At 36.0% G+C, this 14,424-nt stretch overlaps 1 protein-coding gene across 7 annotated transcripts in view; it reads left to right on the top strand.

Moving 5' to 3' along the window:
- ADGRL3 (adhesion G protein-coupled receptor L3) overlaps positions 1-14,424 on the top strand; it is a 902,055-nt gene that overhangs the window by 754,233 nt on the left and 133,398 nt on the right. For all 7 annotated transcript variants that reach the window (XM_031935344.1, XM_031935342.1, XM_031935341.1 and 4 more), the window contains 2 exons: positions 9,027-9,210; positions 10,425-10,547. In XM_031935344.1, the coding sequence (XP_031791204.1) occupies positions 9,027-9,210; positions 10,425-10,547 (307 nt within the window). The remainder of the gene's footprint in view (positions 1-9,026; positions 9,211-10,424; positions 10,548-14,424) is intronic.

Raw genomic sequence — 14,424 nt, 5'->3', positions numbered from 1 at the left:
GTGGCTGGGACCACAGGCGCCCACCACCTCGCCCGGCTAATTTTTTGGATTTTTAGTAGAGACGGGGTTTCACCGTGTTAGCCAGGAGGGTCTCGATCTCCTGACCTCGTGATCCGCCCGTCTCGGCCTCCCAAAGTGCTGGGATTACAGGCTTGAGCCACCGCGCCCGGCAAGACTGTATATTTCATTCAAAGTATGCAACCTGAATTTACTGTGCTACTCATACTCTCCACCCACACATATACTCTTATGCCCACTACCTTTTGAAAAACAAAATTCCCATTCGAAGTGAGTGCTTCCTCCTTGACTACCCCAAATTCTACGCATTGCACTTGTTTCTTTTCCTCATCAACTGGCGTTAGCTAATCAGCAAATCGTTTTAAATATCTTTGGAATAATCTCTGCTTTTCTTTTTCTCCAGAACCAGAATTCATGTACTTGAGCCCTGGTTCTACTCTATGTTAGCTAATTAGCCTTTAGATAGTTACTTAACTTCTATGAGTCTCAGTATTCTCACTGTAAGATGAAGATGATAATAAATTATACCTCACTGGGTTACTTTGAAAATTAAAGGAGTTAATGCATGTAAACCATTCATATCAAGGTCTGGAATACACTCCAGAAATATTAACTGTTACTGTGTATCACTCTGTTACCTTACTTTTTTTTTTTTTTCAGTGACTATTTATCACTTTTGGGAAGAATTATAAATACCTTAACATAGTTTGCAAACCTCTTTGAAATCTAGCCTTCACTTACCAGTCTTACCACTGAACCCCTTATGCTCTTTGCTCTACCATAAGGAATTTGTTTTCAGTTCCTTCGCAGTGCCTGTTCTCTTTCACCTCTGTGCCTATAAGTACACCCTGTCCCTTTTGTCTCTTTGTTCAGTGTCGAGTTTCATCTTGGAAATGTCCCCCTTCATGGAGCTTTTCCAATACAGAGCTTAAACTCTATGTTTCCATCATTATAATGCTTGCCATGTTGGATTGTAATTACTTGTTTAATTGCCTGGCCTAACTATATTGCCATTACCTTCAGGGAAGGGAGAACATCTGTCTTTCTTGCTGCATCCCAGTTGACTGCCACATTGAAGATGCTCAATTAATATCTGTTGAATGAATATTGAGTTAGCAAGGAGTTTAAGTCAGGTCTGTAGATCCATTTAATTCCTGTAACACGATAGAGATTTATTTGACAGCATTCAGTCATTTCATTCTAAAGTAGAATTAAACAGTGATATGATCAAATACAGTTTGCAAAGTCCCAGCTACTGGGGAGGCTGAGGCAGGAGAATGGTGTAAACCCGGGAGGCGGGGCTTGCAGTGAGCTGAGATCGGCCACTGCACTCCAGCCTGGGTGACAGAGCTAGACTCCGTCTCAAAAAAAAAAAAAAAAAAAAAAAAAAAAGGGTCTCTTAAAGACACAGTCTGTTCTATGAAATTTTAGTTTCACCTTGCTTTACTCCTAAAGGTCCTTATTACTATATTAAGGTCACTTGTCTTATATGATCTAATTTTAATTAAGATTTGAAAATGCCAGCACTTCACTGTAATATAAAAGGTGGTTCAGAGATTAGTAGTTTTTATATACTTAATAATATCAAATGACAGTGGTTATGAAAAGCACCTTAGGTTTATTGATCAGGTGTGTAAATATCAGTCATTCAACTTGACTTGTAATAAAAAACCTGCAAGTTATAAACTGTTTTGAAGACACTTCTAACACTTGACCTTTACATTTTGATTTGAATCAATATCTAAACACAGATTGCAGTACAATGTGTCCTATTCAGTAATGATTTTAAACTTTTGCTTCATTTTACTTTACTCTCAACCGATAAACTTTATATCAAGAAGTCAAAGTAAATAATTAAAGAACATTTTGTTTTTATTATTTCAAATTATAAATCAATGGATACTATTTTCATCTATCTATCTGCAGTGTATACATTCAGAAAGCAATAAATGGGAGCAGAGACCTGGACACATATTTTTCTTCCTTAATATATCCTGAGATTTAGATATGAAGAAAAATATTTAAATGTAACTGTATATATAATATAATAAAATAATAATATAATAAAAATAGCATTATTCAGCATATTATGGTATATATTGATAAGGACATGATGCATTCAGGAAAATATATTTAAAAAGTGGAAGTAGAGTAAAATATAATTTATATTACTAGGCTATTTTTCAAAAGAATTTAGACAATTCATTAGTATAAATGTTTCTATTACTATGAAATAATTGTTCCCAACTTTCAAATGGGCTGCCTAATATCAATTTGCTTTTTTTATTTGATCATCATCAACTTGCTCATTATGTACTTTAGCTTTGGATTTCCTCTTCAGAGTCAAAGAAAATGTATTCATCCTCTAGTGTCTAACTCAAAAATAAACATTTTCTGGGATGTCTTTATGGACCTCCCCAGCAAGAATCTGTTACTTTTGTGCTGTATGCTGTGGGTTTCTAGATCTGTTTTGTGCTGGAGCATAGGTAAATTGAAGGCAAACTCTATGTTTTTCTCTCTAACCTCATTCAACAGTGCCTTAACTAGTTCTTTGCACATAATACATATTTAGTGAAATCTTATTAAATTACGTTGGAAATTACCTTTGGAAACATTATGGAAAACTTTTTATAAAATATATATATATATATATATATATATATATATATATATATACACACACATATATATATATATATTTCTTACTCATAGTGTCCTATGTTCACTATAATAATCTGTGGTTTAGATTTTCTTCTTCTGAACTCTGTCATCTTAACTTCCTCTCATTCACCCTGTCTCACTCTCAAATTATGGTGATACCTGAACACGTTATTCTCTCAGAAGTATTTGGGGATACAGGGAAAAAATTAGAGAAACAAAAAAGGATGCTTTCAGTTTTCCTATTGTATATAATGTCATTAATAATTTGATAATAAAAGTAACTTACCTTTATGTGATAAATATTAATGAATACCCTAAAGGTATCACAGCACTAAAATTTACGCTGGGAAAACACAAATGAATATGATCTCTTCTCTGAGGACATCATAGTCTGGTGAGAAAACCAGATACAAATATGGATAATTCTGTTAAAGATAAACAAATACTAAAATGGGAGCCTTCTGTGGTCTGACTGCTTGTATCTCCCCATAATTCATGTGTTGAAACTTACTCTGCGGTATAGTGGTGTTGGGAGGTGGGGCTTCTGGTGAGGTGATTAGGCCATGAGAACAAAGCCCTCATGAATGAATGTTACTAGTGCCCTTACAAAGGAGGCCCAAGGTAATTTGTTTCTCTCTTGAACCCTGTGAGGATGCAGAGAGTGAGACCTCACCAGACAATGAATCTATAGGTGCCTTGATCTTGAGCTTCTTAGCTTCCAGAACTGTGAGCAATAAATTTCCGTGGTTTATAAAATTGTTCAGTCTAAGATATTGTGTTCTAGCAGCCCAAATGGACTAAGAGCCCACTGGGGTATTGATTCTCTGAAGTGAGACTAATTCAGGGAAGTATTGGCTAGTTAATAAGTTTTATCATTTCTATTTATTCTTTGCTCTTATACTCATCAAACTAATAACTTCAGAGATTTTTATTTTGGCTGATATGAAAATGGAGAAAACTGACTTACGTATGAGTTATCCCGCATGGCAAATCCCTCATCTAAGAGTTACCGAACACTGCTTTTGGCTCTTGTAAATGAGACAGTGTCTCCTGCTTCAGAAAGCTCGCCATCTGTCTAATGGGAAGTTTAAGATAGTTGTGCAGGTAAACAAATATGTGAGACATCTTTAGATAATGATATATGATGCAAAGAAAACAAAACAGGTAATAGATTTAAGGATGGGGGGATGTTCCCCCACCTTTCCCCCGGTTTTGCTAATAATGGAAGACCTCTCAGAGCAGATGATATTTGAGCTAAAACCTGAATGAGCTAGTGATTTAAAAACTTGTCTGCAAGGCTGGGCGCGGTGGCTCACGCCTGTAATCTCAACATTTGGGAGACCGAGGCGGGCGAATCACGAGGTCAGGAGATCAAGACCATCCTGGCTAACACGGTGAAACCCTGTCTCTACTAAAAATACAAAATAATTAGCCAGGGGTGGTGGTGGGTGCCTGTAGTCCCAACTACTCGGGAGACTGAGGCAGGAGAATGGTGTGAACCCAGGGGGTGGAGCTTGCAGTGAGCCAAGATGGCACCAATGCACTCCAGCCTGGGCGACACAGTGAGACTCTGTCTCAAAAAAAAAAAAGAACCAAAAAAAAAAAAAAAAAGCCATGGTGGTAAAGTTAGACATCTATACATCTTTCCATAAGGCATTCCTTCTATTGGAGTATTTATTTTTATGATTTTGAAATGGAGGAAGAGGGGGTAACTAAGTTCCCCAGATGATTTTGCTTACTTTCATAGTTTGATATTTACTGCTCACCTGGGTAAAAGGTGCCACTCATGTGTTTCTCACTGTTGATTCTTTTGTGTATTCTTCCTGAGAAATCTTAGGCTATTTCACAAATACATCCTCTTGGAATAATGACAAAAGTTGTCATTGCAAAAATATATAGAAGTTTTTCGCAAAGGTTTTTGCAGTAGTTATAACAAATAAACTCTGTATTTTGAAATATATAAAGTGTAATTATAAAGTATATAGCATCCTTAACGAACATATCACAATTATATGCTATGAGTAATATTCGTCGACTGAATTTGCCTAAGGTCCGAATTTAATGATAAGGGTCCTAATAATGTTGCATTAAAAAATAATGCAAATATGTGTCTAGTAGGATATGGTATGTCCATAATCTTGGTGTGAATCAAAATGACTTTTGGCTCTTTCCCATTTGTCTTTGATTTTTAGAAACACTCAAAAGTCACTGAGAGTTTAGTGAGTATACTGTATGATGAAAAGGATAATACTCACTCCTACCTACTCTCAAATTGAAATATAATGAGTCTTATATTGAGCATATGAAAAGAATGCAAATAACTAGTTTGAGAAAAAAAATTACCTTGTGACCAGACGTCATAGTGTGTGAATAAAATATACAATACATAAATGTATAAGGAAATCCAAATATAGGTATTCATTGAGGAGTTGTAACTATTTAATTAACCTTCATTTAGCCAGTAAAGGGACATGTCAGCAAGCTTTAGAAAGTTTAAGTCATTTATAATTATGAAGCTTCTAAGATGGACTTAATTGTGCTGTCTCACTAGCAGGAAATGGGGCATTTTATTCGAGTCTCTAAAAAACTCATTATGAACTATTTAATACACATGTTGCCTTTACTGTCCAATTCCTCAAAGCTTCAGGTAGTATAGGCTTCTGTAGTTGTGTAAGAGACCAAATTATGCAGATTGCATTACTGAAGATTTATTCCTTCCAGATCTCAATTCAGTGTGGCTATTTAGCAATGATCAGATATGAAATGTGCTTTCTAAGTGAAGACTTCCCTTCTTCCTACACTGGACTGTGATATCAAGTAAAAGTAAAAACAAGGTTACATCTTGAGCACTTGTTTTGAGCCAGACAACTTTCTGAGATGATTATATTATCATACCAAATTCGTAGATGAAGTATAGAGAAGTTAAGTAACTTGCCCAGTGTCACACAGTAAGAGGCACTGTGAAGGTACAATTTGGGGGATGTGGTTCCAAATCCCACACTCTGATTTTAGAACTACAGAATACTGTCTCTTGGTCCTTGTGTAAACATTTCCTTGCAGTTATACTTAAACAATGGTGAACAGGTGTGTCTTTGAGCAGACTAAATAAATGTTAAATTGGTGTCATAACTCACCAAATCCTAGATTTGGGGGCCACATTTTGAGTATGTTGCTTTTTAGTAAACTTGGCAATTGTTTGGGCTTAAAGCCCAAAATTAGTAGAAAGCCTTCCTAAAGACTGCCTTATCTTGAAGAATACACTTGTTGAAAACTTGTAGCTATGAAAAAATATTGCACTTTGCACTTTTTCAGTTGCAAAGCTAAGATAAATTAATAAATGGTACCTTTGATTTATTTGCTGTCGGTTCAAAGACATACGAAGTTTTTTAGATAAAGCAGTCTGTTGTAAACACGTTCCTGATTTTGTTCATTAGTTTATATATATATATACACACACACAAATATATACAGTATTTTATAGATATATACACACTTACATATATACAGCATTTTATGTATATATATATTTAAAGGACATACACACACATATACAGTCTTTCGTATGTATACACACATACATATATACAGTCTTTTATGTATATATATATTTAATGGAGTCTTTCAGGTTTTCTGTATATAAGATCATGTCATCTGCAGACAGGGAGAATTTTGCTTTTTCATTTCAATTTGGATGCCTATTATTATTATTACCTAATTGCTCTGGCTAAGAACTTCAAGTACTATGTTGAATAGTGGCAAGAGTAGGCATCTTTGCCTTGTTTTTGATCTTAGAGGAAAAGCTTTCAGGTTTTCAATGTTGAGTATGATGTTATCTAAGGGCTTTTATACATGGCCTTTATCACATTGAGGTAACTTCTTTCTGTTCCTAGTTTGTTGAGTTTTTGTCATGAAAGGTGCTGAATTTTGTCAAACACTTTTTCTGTGTCTATTAAGACAATCATGTGATATCCTTTATTCTGTGAATGTGGTGTATCGCATTCACTGATTTTTTTTTTTATGTTGAACTCTCCCTGAATTCAGGGATAAATTGCACTTGATCATGGTTTATACTTTTTTCCTTAAGTGCTGTTGAATTTAGTTTGCTAGCGTTTTGTTGAGAATTTTTGCATCTGTATTCATCAGGATATGGCCTGCAGTTTTCTCGTGGTGTCTTAATCTGGCTTTGGTGTCAAAGTAATGCTAGCCTCATAAAAATGTGTTTGGAAGTGTCCCCTCCTCTTATATTTTTTGGAGTTTGAGAAGGACTAGTGTTAATTCTTCTTTAAGTGTAGAAAAATTTGGTAGAATTCACCAGTGAAGCCATCCGGTCCTGAGCTTTTCTTTCTTGGGAGGCTTTGATCACTGATTCAATCTCCATATTAGTTATAGGTCTAGTCAAACTTTCTATTTTTTCCTAATTTAGTCTTGGAACACGTTCTTTCTTGGAATGTTCTCGGAGTTGACCATAGTTGTTTCTTTTTCCTTTTTTCTCATCTTGCATTCTTTAAATTATGAAAATAAAAACAATAAAGGACAGAAGAGAAATATATTATGCCCAATCAAATTTCCCCTAAGGTAAGATTTTAATTAATTATTATGAGATTATTAACTAATTATTAAGATTATCAGCAGCTAAAATGGCTGCTCCATGAAGAACAGGCATAATTTCTGTTGCATGTGGGACTTTCAGAGCATTTTTAATGAATTCACAGTATCATCTAATCCCTGAAAGAATACTTCTTTACACTGAAGAGGTCTGTGTTCTCTTATTTTTTGTTTGGCTTCAGAAAATATCTAAAGTTTTTTTTTTTTTTGGTTTCCTATCTGGCATCTGTTTGGCATATCCTGTTGGCATTGCCCTTATAGAGAACTTCCTGGAAAGTGGATCATTTTGTTGTGATCCAGAAATACTTTTGTCTGGCTACTAGGTCATGCTTTACACCAAGAACAAATGACGGAGCTAAGCACACTATATAAAATGTCCAGTGTTTAAACTCGTGAGAGATTTTTTTGATTTGTTTGTGGTGTTCCTCTTTTAAAAAATAATCCAAAGCATGCAAATTGTGAGTAGGATTATTTTACTTAAAAGTACAGTGATGTTGATTTTTGACCAAAACTTGGAATAGCTGGGAAAATATCAAGAAAAACAACTTTTATCAAAGGCAAATTAGTTTTTGAAGCTGGTGTTAATTGGCAGCCAAGGTGTTTCATTAGGAAGCTGAATTTTTAACAGTTGTTACTTGGTTACTATGAAAACACCAGCCAGGAGAAAACACTGCCTTGTGGAGGGTGTTTCTCTAGTCTCTCCCAGCCCCTCTGCCAATGTGTCAATAATGTGAGTCCTGTTTCAAAACACTTATGTGCTGCCTGGTAACTGTGCCTGTGTTGGCTCTTTATTCAACTTTATTTCTGGATTAGATGCATATTTCATAATGATTTGGGTTCAGGGATGATCACTTTCAAGCTGAAGGTATTGTATCTTTCTATTTTACAATTCTGTATGTTTGAATGAAACCCAAGACCTTATTGGGAGAACTGTTTTTCTTTGTAACCAACAGCATAAAGCAAACCACAGGAAATATATAAATTGCAACTACAGAGATGATTCTTTTGGATGAAGCAATGAGAACTGTAGTGTTTTGTCTCTATGTGTGGGTGTACCTACTGCTGATTTTTTAAAGATAAGACACCTGAGGACCATAGGTAGTAAGGTTCAACTGTTTATTCCCCTCCTTAGTAGTAAACAGCATGAAGAAGGTTTCTCTTTGTACATAACATATCCAAAGCCCCTGGAGTATGTATCCTTTGATATTTTCCCCATTCTGACATTTTACTAGCTGGCTAAAAAACAGATAGGTTCGCTATGTGAGTCATCAACCTATAGGCAACAAATTCTTGGATTGTCACATTTATGGTCATCCTTTTAATCTCTGTTGTGTTCAGCATCCAGTTTTATGGTAATGTACAGAAAAAATGATTTTCTTTGAGTCATGTGGTAAAACTCTTGGTTTAAATCTTTTGTCAACAGTTCCCCAGCCAAATAATTTAATTATGTGATCATAGTCTTCTTGAAGCTTGTGTTATTGATGCTAAGAAGAAAGCATGACTTTATTTGTTGTCTTTCAAAACAAAAACAGGTTTTCCTCTTGCTTTTCAAAGTCTCAGCTAGGGTTTTACAGAACAAAATAATGAATGCTTCTGCTGCAGCATGTCACAGGGGAGGCTGGGACAATACTGAACTCATGCACACTGCTGATCCTTGCTTGCTGGGCAACATGTACACCTGGATTTCTGACAGCTATGTGGGTTCACTAGAGACCTCTGTCATTCTTTTCATCCTCTTATAGGCAATGGTCGAGACAGTTAACAACCTCCTTCAGCCACAAGCTTTGAATGCGTGGAGAGACCTGACTATAAGCGATCAGCTACGTGCGGCCACCATGTTGCTTCATACTGTGGAGGAAAGTGCTTTTGTGCTGGCTGATAACCTTTTGAAGACTGACATTGTCAGGGAGAACACAGACAATATTAGTAAGTGGCCTTTGTTATTCAGAAGGTCCAGACACTGTTGTATATCAGAAGAGGGAAAAGAAAAAAGTATCTCTGGTGTCCCAGATATGAGTGATACTTTATTTCAATGGAGAAAAGTCATTCTTTTTCTAAAATAAAGAGGGCATCACTTGTCATTGGCTTAAAAGGATAGAAAATCATGTGTGCTATCTTTCTTAGGACATTTCAATATTAGGTTCAATATTGAACACAGTAGCCTGAGATCACTTACGATGAGGTTTGTTTTTTTAAAGGATTTTTATGTATGTATTATACTATTTAAAATTTCATCCTCTTAATACAGGACTATTGCGAGTTATTTCAGTTATAATGAGAGTATCTTTGAATTCACATTATAAAGAAGTAAGTCATTTGAGTGAAAATGATAAAACAGTGTTTGATAATCATGTTATTTGACTTATAAAGGATATCAATCTATTTTTATTGTGGATTAGGAGTAGCTAACACTTTTATTTCAGAAGTTATGATAAAGCTGTTTCAAATTTATTGGACTTAAAGATCAATATTGATAGGATAGTACAGCTCTAGATTATAAAAGGATTTTTATTTAATTTATAAAATAAAGATTATATTTTGAAACTTAAGGCCAATGACAATGTATTAGAATTTGGGATTGAGGCCGGGCGCGGTGGCTCAAGCCTGTAATCCCAGCACTTTGGGAGGCCGAGACGGGCGGATCACGAGGTCAGGAGATCGAGACCATCCTGGCTAACATGGTGAAACCCCGTCTCTACTAAAAAATACAAAAAACTAGCCGGGCGAGGTGGCGGGCGCCTGTAGTCCCAGCTACTCGGGAGGCTGAGGCAGGAGAATGGCGTAAACCCGGGAGGCGGAGCTTGCAGTGAGCTGAGATCCGGCCACTGCACTCCAGCCCGGGCGACAGAGCGAGACTCCGTCTCAAAAAAAAAAAAAAAAAAAAAAGAATTTGGGATTGAATTTTAAATTTTAGGCTTTATGATTGACATGTTTGTATTATTTACATAATTTTAATAACTTTTATTTGCATTATTTTTATAAAATACGAACAATATATTTTTTGAAAGATTTTCATAAAGCATGACAAATAGAATGAGAATTCCAGTGTTTTGATTTCAGAAATACTGCAATGATTTAGAAAATTATTGTAGCTTAGGTATGTTTCTCAATGAGCATGGGTATCTCTTTGATATTAACAGAATTGGAAGTTGCAAGACTGAGCACAGAAGGAAACTTAGAAGATCTAAAATTTCCAGAAAACATGGGCCATGGAAGCACTATCCAGCTGTCTGCAAATACTTTAAAGCAAAATGGCCGAAATGGTAGGTTAGAGTTTATTTTTTAAGCTTGAGGGAATTGAACTTGCATCAATTCATTCCTTTTTGGCCCAGAATATTAGATCCACTATTGAGGAGCTTTTCCCCTCTTCCTTTTCCTACACTATTCTCTTTCTCCTCCTCTTCCTCCTCTTTCTACTGTACAGCACCATCAATATTACAGTGATATTTATTCTACAGAATTCCCAATCAGATTTGGAAATTGTTCCATTACTTTTCTGTTGCCAGAAACTTAAATATGAAGGAAATTATGGACAACAAAATTCAGAGGATCTGACATCTTTCCTCTAAAGGAGAAACTCTCACTGAGTGTGCAGATTTCACTTGTAAATTTTTTTATGGAAATTTTACTTTTAATTAAAAAAAAATTTTTTTGCTTATTCAGCATCTTTTTGAGAGTATTTTTATGCTTTTCTTTGCAAAGCATACAAACATTTAAATGTAAGGAGATGATTTTGGGAAATGGAACTGTAAATATAATCAGCTTAGCTTACTACTAAATTGAATATACTGAAAATAATTAAAATTCAATAAATAATCTTATAAAGTATGTCCCAAATTTCACTAATATTAAAAAATGTTTAAACTTACACACATGTATGTGCATGTATATGTATGTGTGTGTATATATGGATATGTATGTGTGTGTATATATGTATGTATAGATGTGTGTGTATATATATAAATATGTATGTGTATATATATATCTCCTCTAAAATACACCCCTCTTTCCCATATTTGTACATATATGCATACACACACACACACACACACAGATATTTCTTTTTTGCCAAGAAAGGGAGATTGTTTAATCTGCCAGGTGATAGGAAGACGACCTCAGTTCCTAGTCAGCAACTTAATACTAATATTTCATATTGCAAGGTGAACAGTGTTGATAAATAATATCAAGAAAAACAACTTACATTTGTTGTCATCAGAATAAAATGGTCTGTAAATGTTAGAAATATTGTAAGACTAAACTTAGAAATCATTTTTATGTTACTCATTTGACTAAGAAAATTTTTGAGACAGCAGTAAGATTAAGTAGAGCAAAATTAGATTCCTGCATTAGCTTCCTAAATCGTTTCCCTGCTTCCACTCTTTTGCCCTCCAACAGTATATCCTGTTGACAAAGGGTTCTTCCTGAAACATACTTCTGACCAGTTGACCTCCACTTAACATTTAGAATGAAATCTCATGACTTAACTAGGTCTGCCACGTGCTACCTGGTCCACTTCCTTCCTGCCTCATTTGCCACACCTCACATTTGTCTTCAGCATGTTCTGTGTGATCCAGACAGAGTAATCTTGATTCTGTTTCTTGAACACACCAAGCATGTTCCTGCATCAGGTTTGGGGTGTTTTTTTGTTTTTGTTTTTTTACCTTTCTTCTTAGAATACAATGTTTCCTTAAGTTTTTTTTTTTTTTTTTTTTGCATTATTATTATTATTATTATTATTTTTTTGGGGGGGGGACGGAGTCTCGCTCTGTCGCCTGGGCTGGAGTGCAGTGGCCGGATCTCAGCTCACTGCAAGCTCCGCCTCCCGGGTTTACGCCATTCTCCTGCCTCAGCCTCCCAGTAGCTGGGACTACAGGCGCCCGCCACCTCGCCCGGCTAATTTTTTTGTATTTTTTAGTAGAGACGGGGTTTCACCTTGTTAGCCAGGATGGTCTCGATCTCCTGACCTCGTGATCCGCCCGTCTCGGCCTCCCAAAGTGCTGGGATTACAGGCTTGAGCCACCGCGCCCGGCCAAGAAATAATATTATTATTATTTTTTAATCTGCCTGCTTACTGCCTGGGTCTCCCTCCGGGCAGTAAGTTCCATGGGAGCAGGGGCCTTGTCTAATCTTGTTCACTGATGTAACCCTAGTACTTCAGTGCCTGGTTCATCTATACATCTATATACTCACTACTGAAGTATACAATAAATGTGTGAACCTTCAGACACAAAGCTGTGTATCCGAAGACATGTAGAAATATATTAGTCAAATTAAGTTCTGTGTTCATTTATTTTCTAAATTAACGTATACTTGTTTTTTGTGTGTTTTGTTTTGTTTTAATAGAGAAGAGGGTCTCTCTGTGTTCCCCAGGCTGGTCTTGAACTCCTGGCCTCAAGAGATCCTCCCACCTCAGCCTCCCATAGTGCTGGAATTGCAGGCATGAGTCATCACACCCAGCCTGTTTTTGTTTTTGTTTGTTAAAGTCACATTTAAGCATTAATTTTAGAGCAGAGAATATGAGAGAATTGCCAGTGACTAAGTGTGCTGGTAACTCATGGTGGGATGGCAAAATGATGCCATCCTGGAAGTGGAAATTGGCATGAATTATCAGCCAATTATAAACCAATTAAAATGGAAGTTTTTAATGTCAACAAGAAAAATGCATGAATGTTCTTAATTTTCACCTTTCAAAAATCAGCATTTTAATACCAAATCTAGAGGGAAAGAACAAAATTAAATTGTATGTTATAACAGATAAGTATTTAGTGAATTACTACGATTTGTTCAGTACTGTATTAACACTTGTAGATTAGATAAGAATGCTCTCTTCCATTATGTAGCTCTCATCATAATGTCTTTGCTGGATTACGGAAATGATAATGGTTATCTCATAGAATCACTGAGACGGCTGGAGAATCAGTCCCAGTAGATACACTAGAGCAAGGAGGCTGACAGCAGCCCATACCACATCACAGAATCACTGCTGTGAAATGTCACTGCTGCTGCAAGTGAACTCTGTGGCAGCAACTGTGCCGCTGCTGCTGCTGCTGCTGTTGCTATACCACTTCCTGCTTCTTTGTATCACTAGCTCCTCATCTGATATCTGAGGCTACTGCATCTGAATGGATGCATCTAGCAGAAGTGCCCAGAGCAACCTATTCACAATAAGCTAGGAAAGCAAGTACATGTCCATTTTGTGTCTATAAATTCCGAAGAGTAGGGAGTTTCCCAAACACGGGACATAGATGTTAAATAGCCCTCCTCCTCAAAAAAAAAAAAAAAAAAAAGAAAAGAAAAGAAAAAAAAAAGTAACTTTTTGTTTTTTTGCCTATCTCCTCACACGACTCAATTTTCTTTTTTTCCACTTGATTCTAAGATTCAGAGATAGGGACTGTGACTTCCTATTCTTAGTAACCATAGTAGTTGGGGCCAGAAATAAGATACAGGGCTTGACTTTTTTAAATAAAGGAAAAATACAATTTTTAAAAGTGTGTTAAGAGACAATTCACTTCATAGAGGATTACATTTAAGAGACTGTCATAAAGGAAAAAAATAAGGTGGAAGGACTTGGTGACTTTGTGGAAGCAGTGACCTTAAAATAACATGACAACTGAGTTTTAAGACAGGTAAAGATTGTGAATTCTCGTGTGTTTTCCTTAACATTGCAATTGAGAAATAATTTACATACACTAAAATATACATTTAGCTTGAGGAAGCATTTAGCTTGGGAATTTGACAATTGTACATTCTTTTATAATATCACAAAAAGAAGGAAAATAAATCTCTTCTGTACCCAGAAAATTTTCCCATGTCTTTTACCAGTCTTCTTATTCCCTCTCCTCACCTAATAAAACTTTCTTCTCATTACTATTTCTGTAGACAAAATTTGACTTTTTTTTTTTTTTTTTTTTTTTTTTTTGAGACGAAGTCTCACTCTGTCACCCAGGCTGGAGTGCAGTGGCACAATCTCAGATCACTGAAACCCCTGCCTCCCAGGTTCAAGTGATTCTCCTGCCTCAGCCTCCTGAGTAGCTGGGATTACAGGAGTGTGCCACCACGCCTGGCTAAATTTTGTATTTTTAGTAGAGACAGGGTTTCGCCATGTTGGTCAGGCTGGTCTTGAATTCCTGACCTCGTGAT

Source organism: Piliocolobus tephrosceles, chromosome 3 (assembly GCF_002776525.5).
Source record: "Piliocolobus tephrosceles isolate RC106 chromosome 3, ASM277652v3, whole genome shotgun sequence".
Lineage (NCBI taxonomy): Eukaryota > Metazoa > Chordata > Mammalia > Primates > Cercopithecidae > Piliocolobus > Piliocolobus tephrosceles.
This window is presented reverse-complemented; position numbering and strand designations above follow the sequence as displayed.